The 10441-nt window shown below is 42.7% G+C and overlaps 1 protein-coding gene across 3 annotated transcripts in view; it reads right to left on the bottom strand.

Annotated features, from left to right (window-relative positions):
- Positions 1–892: 892 nt before the first annotated feature.
- Positions 893–10441, bottom strand: part of fibcd1b (fibrinogen C domain containing 1b) — an 89675-nt gene continuing 80126 nt past the window's right edge. For 2 of the 3 annotated variants that reach the window (XM_046375371.1, XM_046375370.1), the window contains 2 exons: positions 6722–6901; positions 893–4649 (listed from right to left, as the gene is read on the bottom strand). In XM_046375371.1, coding sequence (XP_046231327.1) covers positions 4384–4649; positions 6722–6901 — 446 coding nt within the window. In that variant the 3' untranslated portion in view covers positions 893–4383. The remainder of the gene's footprint in view (positions 4650–6721; positions 6902–10441) is intronic. The other variant, XR_006841865.1, reaches the window with a different exon arrangement.

Genomic DNA, 10441 nt, shown 5'->3' with positions numbered 1-10441 from the left:
TCACCTTCCCAGCTTGTTAATTCTTGTAAATGTAACCAGACAGCTGACACACATTTAGTGGTCTTTCTAAGTTATAGCTCCAGTAAGTGATCCCCCTTTTTTCTTGATAATAATCAAATGACTGTGTTTAATGTAAAATGATCAACCACAATGAAGCATCCAAACAGAGTTAGCATGTGACTGCAGTACAATACAGTGATAATACATAAATATAGCTGTACAAATGGACACATTTTAGCCTGATCCTCTGACCGTGATCTGCGCCAAAATAGGTAATTCATTTCCAGGATGCATGATCAGAAGTTACTGTGGTGCAAGGTTTGAGTTCAAACTTATCCTGCTAACCTCTTTATCGCTGACAGCTTATTTCGATTCACGCACAATCAAATGTGTGAGCTACTTTTTACGCAAATGTAAATATTACTTGGCAGACTTTCCTGCCCGGCCTTGGGCTGCCATAGCAAGGCCAACTCAGTGGCAGCACATAAGTAGGGCCAGGACACCTTATGTGTGGCAGTTAAGTAAATGGCTGAATACATGATTTTAGAGAAAGCTAATTAATTTCCTCTGATATCTCAACTTCTGTTATTGTTATTTTTATTAAAATTTTTAACCATTGAACATCCAGAGTGACTGGGTCATTGTTTATGAAAAGACACGTTGCTGCCAAGTTCATGTTTTTAGAAAATAACTTTCTTTGGGCTCCACAAACAAAATGCATGGTCCCTGAAGCATTTTTACATTCTGGTCAGGCTACCCTGCTGCATGTTCTGTTGTTGTTGTTGAAACTGAGCCTTTGACAGGAAAAACCGAACTAAGTGTTCATTACCCGTTTTCATTCAGATTCATTAAATCAGCACTTTCGGATAAAAGACCACAGATGTCAGGGCGTTCGCCATTTATAAAATGTGAATGTTTATTAAATGTTGACAAGAACATTAAAACACAGTATCAAGATTCAGCAAAACAATCTATAGTACTTCACCAAAAATAAAAAGAGAAAGAAAACAGAGTTAGTTCTGCGCTGGGACTGAAGGAATGGGAGGCCCGAGGGGCAGGGAGAGGAGAGCGGGGACAGGAAGTAAGGGCAGAAAAAAAAAAAAAGCAGAGCAATAAAGAGGCAGAGAGTCAGGAGCTGGAAAGAGAAGAGAGGAGAATTTAGGAGCTATGGAGTGAGGGGGGGAATTGGCAGCAGAGGCTAAGGCAATTAAGGAGGTACACAGTAAGAAAGATAGAAGGTTTGGGGACCTGGGAGATCGATCAGGAGGGCACTGATGCACTGTAATAAGCTGGATAACTGGGAATGATTAGAGCCTCTGATTTCACTCTTTTATCATCTCTTCCCTCGGAGCCTTAGCAAGCTGCAGTCGAGAGAGTGACTGTAAAAGGCATTCACTCAACGAAAAACACAGAAAGGGAAAGGGGCGTGGCAAATAATACTTGTCTTTACATTTAAATAACAAGGGGCAACGTAGCATTAACATATACAGTGAGCACAACGTCGTGTCGAGGTGAACAAAGATTTTGGGAGTGGGTTCTCGAGGTTTTAGGGTACGAGCGCAGTTCAACACAGTACCAGAAGGTGGTGTCCACTCTTATGGGTTCACAATCACAATAAGTAATAGTTCATTATAATTATGTAAATCTCTCTGTTATCAACACAAACAGCAGGGAGGCGAGTTGTACATAAGCATCACATCACTTCAAAATTTCCACAGAGAGACGCACTCAGCCTCACGCTCGTCGTCTGGCTCATGCACATGGCCATGTACAAACCGAAGCATGTGCATATATGTGTACACGCAGAGACACTGTAGACGGCCACATATGCACACGCACTCACTCACACACACTCACACACACGTCTGTCTGTCCTGCACAGGCACAAACATACATTTGCATACATTCTCACAAGCAGACCAGTTCCTTCTCCAGAAGTGACTTCACACATTTTCCACTCAATTTTTTTAACATCCTCTGACGTTACCAGACCTCATACTCTGCACCATTATAACATCAGCAAGTAATTGTAACATGTGTCTGTGCTTTGATGTTGAAGGGAGGTGGCAGAAGTCCACCAAAACATTTCATAGAGCTGTAAGTACGCAGCTGAGGTGCTGCAGAAAGCAACAGGAGATCCTTCCAAGCACCGACGATGACAGAAAAGCTCACCGCTGTCCCAGTGTCTGCGGTGTTCAGCGCAACATCGCTCCACGCGCTACACGTTAACTCACTGTCAGCCGGGCGACACCTTTCAGCTCACATTCAGGAGTGTCTCCCAGCAAAACCTGGGCCTTTCCAAAGCCAAAATGTCAGAAAGATCACACATGTCCAGCAACGTGCCAAGAGGTTTGAGATCTCTCTCATATTGTGCCTCTGTAAAAGATTTGTCTTTGTGCTGCAGATTTGAACGGGCGTGTGCTTGAGGGGTAATCACATTCCTCCTCGACCTGTGGAGCAGTGTAGGAAACTCCCACCTGTCCTTCAGGTAGAGGAAGGGGAAAAAAAGTTTGGTAAATACATAATTTCCTTCTTTTTATTTTTTAACCTGTGGATTTTGTAAAGTCCATGTGCTTGAGTACTCTTTGTGTTTTAGCATAGTAAGAAAACGGCTTCACATGCTCTAAAAGTCATACACACTGTACAATATAATCTACAGATTTTTTTTTTTAAAGCTTTTAGTACATCCAAAGAAACTCGATGAACCAAAAAAAGTTGATTCACCGACTTCAAAAAAGAGACGGAAAATCTGAATTGCACTATTTTCTGCCCACAGGTTGCCTTTGTTTTTTGTTCTTCAGAAATTTTTTATTTTTCTGTCATACCTTTTTTCTTTTTTTCTTTTTTTTTGGTTTGCTTTTGTTTTTGCCATAACACATTGCAGAAGTCCTACTCAGAAGAAAAAGACTGCGGCTGAGAGCGTCAAATCTTATTATACAGCAACTGTCTGAGAAACCGTGTCACACGTATGAATCTCGTGATAATAATAATCTGGAAAGGAGAGAAAAAATACAACACAGAGGACAAACCCGACAGGTGGGGAGGAGCGTTGTTGGCCAAAACGGGTCCAACGGGTAGCGATGACACAGCCTTCGATTCCTCATTCATTCTGTGATCCCATTGGTCTCCTTCAAATTGTCGTCTTTTCCTTCCCATTACATGTACATACACTGCGAGCTTTGTTGTTTCATATTAACTACTTAGATGGAGAGAGTGGAGGTATGCCGGCCATGCATCATGTTTAGTCTGTCTGTGCTAAACGCTGTAGTCAGTTGAGATGCTCCACTGAACTCATGACAGGAAATTGATACAGAATTCTGTCTGTCTGTCTTTCTCTATCTGTTGTAGAGACACACACGCACGCACACGCACGCACACACACACACACACACACACACACACACAAAGTGCTGGGTTACCATCTGTGAGTGCTGCATCAGTTGGCTAGAACTCAGCTGGCAGGCAGATCAGACAAAGTGCCCAATATGCTCCCTAATGGCCCAAGTCAGATGAATGAGATCCTCCGTTGTCTCTTTCTTTTTCCTCATTTCTCTTTCTTCATCCTTTTTGCACCTCGTCTTCTTCCACTTTCTCACTCCCCTTTGATTCGCCCTGCCCTCCTTTGCTTCGACTAATTTCACTCTTGTCAAATTGTTTCCTCTTCCTCTCTTTCTCTGCCTGCAGCTCATTATCTTACGGGCCCCGCACTTCTTGCCACTACCCTGCTGGGTCTCATTCACACAGATCAGGGATGTAAATGTGACAAAGCGTACCACTGCGCTGTCCCTTCTCACTGGAACTCTGGACTTCCTTTGCAGGGGAGGGGGGTAAAACTGAAGATCTGCGTCTCTAGTTCATATTTTTTCTGCTATATTTGGAGCAAACCTCTCCATCCTCAGATTATACAGCAGAGGGCGGTGAGGCTGAACCAAAATCTAAGTGCCATGTCAGCACAGATGGGAGGTCAGAGTTACATGTCAGGAGGAAATCACTGGTGTGTGATTCTGCAGGCGACGGTTGGACCACCATGTCAGGCTGAGTAAAGCTAGCGCAGCGGACTGTGAGCTCTGGTATGCTGTTTTCTGTGAGCTGAATGATCAAAAATAAAGGGATGATGGTTACATTATTTTTTCAAGAAAGGGACCGGGGAAGGATAATGGAAGCCAGAATGACACTAGTAGCTGAGTGATGGAGGAAGAGGAGCAAAAAGGGAAAGAGACATCAGGAGGCAAAGAGCAGAGTGAATGAAACTCAAAGAGGTATGTTTGAGTGAATAAACAATATCAAGACAAGTAACTCCACCTAGCTGTCAGAAGTCGTGGTTTGTAATGTTTCAGATAATTTTCTTTTTTTTTTTTTTGTCTTCTTTCTCTTGTGTCTTTCTCATTTATTCTCTGGGTCACGGGTAGGTCGTATCTTCATCTCAGAGAACTTAAGGGAGTACTGCCAGCCAGTCCAGGAGGACCACTCGATGCCGTCGGCGTAGGAGGTATGCTGACCGCGCAGGTACTGGCCGTTAAGGTTGGAGGTGTGGCAGTTGCGGTACCACCAGGCACCGTGGTAGAAGGAGGCGCAGTTGTTCTCCGAGTGGTCGTTATCCCTGTCTTTGGTGGTGAACTTCATCCCGTTGTGCTTCAGCAGAGAGTCACCTACATCGAAAAAAAGTTTGAATATGTCACTATTTACAAAGCAGGGTATGGATGTATGTTTATTAAGAGATTTGTATATTGGCGAGATGGAGAGATAAAACAAGCTCTCATAAACAAGAAGAGCTGGGAGACTCAAGAAAAACAAGATCTTCTGAAGCAGCAGCTACTGCATCTCATCTTTGTCTTATTCTTGGATCTGATATCACAAACCAGTAATTGGACATATCCACAAGTGATTAACTTCAAAATGGAGTAGGACTTTTCAATTAATAATTTCTGTGAGCAGAGGGAGATGATAGAATAAAAATAAAGCTCCACACTTCTCCACATTTTTTGCTTCTCGTTATCGAAAGCAGGAGGTCAGTTGGATTTGTTGCCAATTTATCAAAGATTCTGCCATCACCTTTTAATCTTCCTCTTTTTAGTAACACACTCCCAGTGATTTAATCAGGATGCCTGTCAGTTAATGGACAGAAAGGTTGTGAGAGGGGGAAAAAAAAAAACATGCTTGAACTTAATCTTGATTTCATTCTTGCTGTTAGGCTCGCAAGTAAAATGAAAGCAACGTCTTTGCAGATACTGCGGTAGGCCGAAGGTTTCCAGCAATGTTCAGTAAACGCCCCATACCTCCCCTTCACTCTCTGTCCTTTCCCTTCTTTCTGAGGCCGGCTTCACACTGTGACCAGAAGTGGATAGAAGGATAAAGCTGAGAGCAGAATGAAAGAGCTCTCACCAGCCATCAGGTGATGGCTAACAGCTCGTCAGGGCATCAGACAGCCCTTAATTGCCCAGGATGTGGCCGCCCAGCTCCTTACCCTCTCAGTATGTCTTACACTGTTCTCCATTTGGCATTACTATGGTAACCAGTCAGGGTAAAAAAGATAATCTGACAGGCATGTCTGATATTCATGTAGTGTGCAGCTCGACACTGGGGGAAAAGAGAGAGTAGCTGGGTGGTGAAAGAAGAAACAGAAACAGCTCCATGGCATTGACAAGGGGATGATGTCCAGCAGGGGTAGAAAAAGAGGAGGGAGAAAAAAGAAAAGAAAACAAAACAGAAGCACTTAAAGGCTCATTTGCAAGGTGCTGGATGTCACCTTGGTGGCTCGGGGGCCGGCAGCCTCCTCTGATGCCCATTAAGATCCAGCTGCTCCCAGCTCAAATGAGCACCTGTCAGCTGATCAGAAAGCATCCACAGCAGAGCAAAATACTTCCAATGATAATAATAACAATAGCAGTGGGGGCGGGAAGCCTCGGTGGGACCACGAGTGTCCTGAGAGAATTCGAGTACCCGTAATTTGACTGAATCCTAATGTCCAACAGGCAGATGAGTTCAAGGTCAGGCTGTGTTGAGGTCAAGCCAGGAGCCAGGACTTTCTGCCGTTACACACACAAGGTGTTACACACACACACACACACACACAACACCCCCTTCCCCCGACCCCCCTTCTTTTTTGTTAACTCCTCTGCTTCTCTGCCTCCTCTGTCCCTTAGACACTTCTACACTCACTTTTATTTACCTCTTCTTCTTTTCTGTTACTCTCTCACACCTGTCCCCTTCCTTCCTCCACCCCAGTTTCTTCTAGCCCCTCATCCCAGCTTCCCTCCTCTGCTCCATCTCTCATATCTGTCCTCATTCTCTCTCTGTATTCTCCGAGCAGTGCTCCCCAAAGGTTCTCTAAATTACTTCTTCATTTCAACTGCAGATTTTTTTTACAAGCTGCAGGTCAAGCAGCACAATTAATTGGCAGTAATTTAATCAAGGTGACAGGAAGCTGGCTTGGATCTGATGGCTGGGGAGCGGAGACATAGACGTGTCCTCTCTGTGCAGCTGTCTACATGGCTTATTAACAAGCGAACACACCTACTGCACTGTAAAAATAATATCCTATTATTTAACTGGAAGGCAGTATGCACTAGAAGTTTGCTGAAGCTTTCACCTAACACTGTGATGTTTCTGTTCACAATTAGGTTAAAAAAATGTGCATAAGCAAAAGTAGTGTGTACTTAATTAGGTACAAGCACAGGAAATCTTTCAAGCAAAGTCTAACTAGTTCGCTAAGCACACATACCTGCATTGCCGGAATAGTCGCCCACAGTCAAAGGGTATCCATCATCATCAGGGTCCACTGAGAAGAGGCCCACTCCAAAGGTACCGTACTGGGCATATGCTGTGCTATTTTCAAAGTCTTCCAAGTCAATACGTAGCTCATAGTTCCCCTGGATGGACAGGGCGTGGATCTGCTTCAGCCCTGCAGGGGAAAAGGAACGAGACACAGACCAAAACAATACATTATAAAAGTACTACTATTGTTCTCAACAAACAATTTAAACTATTTCTGGAATTTCTTTTCAAAAGTGTGACTACAGCTCACTAAAAAAAGTTTGCCACAAGGCTGGAAAGAGCAGCTGTTATGTGATTTTTTAAAAGCAGTAGTGACACCAGTTTCTTCACGCTGTCAGGCCATTGCAACACGAAATCTGTGGTTTGATGAAGTTCACTTACAAACTCGCCAATATTTCACAGCAACACATTTCTCTTAGAGCATCTGTGTGTAATATGATGTGTGTGTCAACAATGTCTTCTGTGTGCAGAAACTGTTTGTGTTTCAGCAGTTGATCACAGAAATAACCTAATTCTGAAAAAAGAAGATCTCTTTCCTTCGTCTGCATCATTGATTGGACTGGAGTAATAGTTGGTTAGAGTTCACCCATTGCCTGCCTGGCTGTTACAGATTGTGAATTTTCCTATAATTGCTTTGATTTCTCTCTGAGCGCTCTGAGGTAGTGTGTCCTACATAAAGGAGGTCCTGGAAAATTGAGCCTGACCATGTACTTTTACTAGTATTGAGAGTAATTCCATCCATCCATTCCTTTCATCCGTCAGGGTCGCAGTGGGGGGACCAGAGCCTATCCCAGCTGACTACAAACGAGAGGCGGGGGGTGACAGTAGTTATTTTCAAAAATTAAATTCAGAAGGTTTTATGTTTTGTTGTTTGGTTTCATTTTAAAAGTTAGTTTTTTGAAAACCATTTCTTCAATGTTTTCAGCTGTAAGGGAATTGAATTGTGGATTGCAGCATGGGCTAGAAGGGCTTGTATTGTTACTGATAATTGCTTTTTCAAGTTCATCCATGTGGCCAACCAAGAATCCTGCAGCTCTTTAGGTAAGCACCAGCTACTCATTTCATCCAGTATCAAATGACATCTCAACATGTCCTTCTCAAAACAAAAGTAGACCTTGAAAAACTGACAGCTCAGCAGTGAGCAGACAGGGAGGTGTCTGCTTATCTTACAAGCAAATGGAGCAAATGTGTCTGATCTGCGGCGAAAGCATTTTGGTGGAAAAAGTACCTAATGAGACTTTCCAGAAGACCCAGATGTTCACAGTTCCTGAAGCTTTACAGGTCAGACATAGGAAATAAAAATGCTCAACGCCTTGGCTTTTTCTAAAAGTCTGGCCTTGATTAAAAAAAAGAAAAAAGTAACTGAACAGGTCTGACACTTAAGATACTTAAGATGCTAAGAGTTGTAAAAAAGTTACAACGTTACCAGCAAATCCAACATCTGTGGCCCCCTGATAATGAAAATACAGTATTTTGAAGTCAAGTGTAGTCTGTGCTCACATTACTTAGGTGCTTAGAGTGGCCTTCAGCTTCCCTGAGAGCACACTGATGAAAGGTGAGCATTTAAGCTCTCACTACAGGACTATTGTGATCATTCCAGTTGCCTTCAGGTCAGCTCTCAGTAGAAACAAACTGCTCTCACGGGGTACATTCACTAAAACACTGAGATGAAGGCTCTACAGGCTAATCTGATGTACTGCTGGAAGAGATATTAAGCAAAAACTTTTATTGTTGATTTTGTACATAATAAGTGTCAGGACCCAGCTCACTTGAATGGAAGAAGAACCCTTGATTAAAACACATTTGCACATCAAGGTATGTGTTTTTACATTAGCACAAGATATTAGCACTTTTTTGTTTTAACAAAGACTTAACCTCAATTTGAGTAAAGACAGGGATAATGTTTTGTCAGAATACATTCTTATTAATCATCGACTGTGAATCTCATCAACGTGATGGAATTCCTCCAGCAGACCACTTCATAAATGCACAAAATGCTTCACAGTTCACATGACACTGTCTCAGCTATTTCAGATTGAAGCTTTCCATCGCTTTATCGGATGCCCCAAACCGATCTTTTAATTGTTGCTCAATCCTTTGAGAGTAAGTGTGCAAGCCAGAAAGTGCCAAGAGTAAAAAGGGTTCCCAATCCCATCCTCCTTGCCCCCCTCCTGTGTCGGTGCGATGGTGCTTCCCAGGGCAAGTTTTCCACTGCTGGGCTGATCAAAGGTACCAGCAGACTGGTGTGTCAGGCGGACGGGAGAAGGAGGAACTCAACCTGCGTTCCCTGAACTCCAAAATTTAAGGCAGAAAGACAAACAAAAGTGAACTCAGCCTCAAGACTCTGTTAACAGCCTTCCTGCATGCTTACAACTGCACTCCATACAGCTACCATGTTTACTTGACAAAAAATAAACAACATTTGAAAGCGTGCACTGATGGAGAAGCTTCAAAGACTTCATGGCTGAGAAAGACAGAAAGTGGATTGAAAGCCTGCAGAGAAAACTGAAGGCTGAAATTGCTGGTTAAGGTTTGTTTTTAGTGACTTTCCTGTAACATAACATGAATCAGCACGAAAGCAGATGCACCACGGGAAGGAAGGTGTTTTCATGAACTTGCACACTGTCAAATGAAGCTCATTCACTCGCTCTTTCAAATCTAACAAACCTTAAACTGACTTTGTCTAATTTGAATTCCGTCGTTGTCGAGAATTGCACTCTGAGAGCACCTCATCTGAAGTGGAGAGCTAATTTGATGACAAACACAGCTGAAAGAACCCATTATTATTCAGAGACAGAAGCTTGCAGTGTGAGCCCGGGCACTTAGTTTGGGTTTAATCTAGCCCAATGGGAGACTGATCCAATTCTTTTCATTTTCATATTGGATCCGCGAATTGGAGGTGGAGAATTGGTCATTAATACATTCATAGGCAGGTAACTTCATGCGCCTCAGATTTCCTGTTTGTCCTTAAGCGAGGATATAAATACTTAAGCGTATATGAAGGAAGCAGGCAGACACAGAAACACACGAAATGCGACACATTTTCACATGCATTCAGAGAAGCAAAAAAAGGGCTCATTTGCAGAAATAGTTTTTATGTCACGGTCCTTGGAGAAAAAGTATCAATCCACACAAACACCTAAGGGAAAAGTACCCTGGAGTGATTTGACAAACTTCAAAAGAAAGACTTAGGATGTTTTCTCTTTCAAGAGAAAAAAGAATCTAAAATACCAGATGCAACACAACTCTATTTAAAGACTCTGCGGCTTCAGTTCTGTATTTACATAACTTTAATTCAGTCCCTAATTAAAGCCCCAGAGAATCTCAGCGAGACTTTAATTCCGAATAATTAAAGAGCGAAGACAAGTGAAATAACAACAGAGACTTCTTTGTTTAAAATCTAAATGCTCAGGTGTAACTCCCTGTTAATTAAATGCTATTGTTAGGTTATTTAAAATTGGTTCTAATACAAGGGAGAATTTTGAGGTGTTTTGCTTCAGTATTAACATGCTGATTGCTCCGCTGGGGAGAGACTCTTCTCGATGATTCGCCGTTTAAGGGAAGCTTAGCAGAGAGCCAAAAAACTTCTGTCCGCCTACACGTTTTAGATCGGCACTTAGGGTATGCTTTCTTTGTTCCCTCCATTCTCAATGGTTATACATCGGGA

This window comes from Scatophagus argus, chromosome 20, assembly GCF_020382885.2.
Source record: "Scatophagus argus isolate fScaArg1 chromosome 20, fScaArg1.pri, whole genome shotgun sequence".
Lineage (NCBI taxonomy): Eukaryota > Metazoa > Chordata > Actinopteri > Scatophagidae > Scatophagus > Scatophagus argus.
This window is presented reverse-complemented; position numbering and strand designations above follow the sequence as displayed.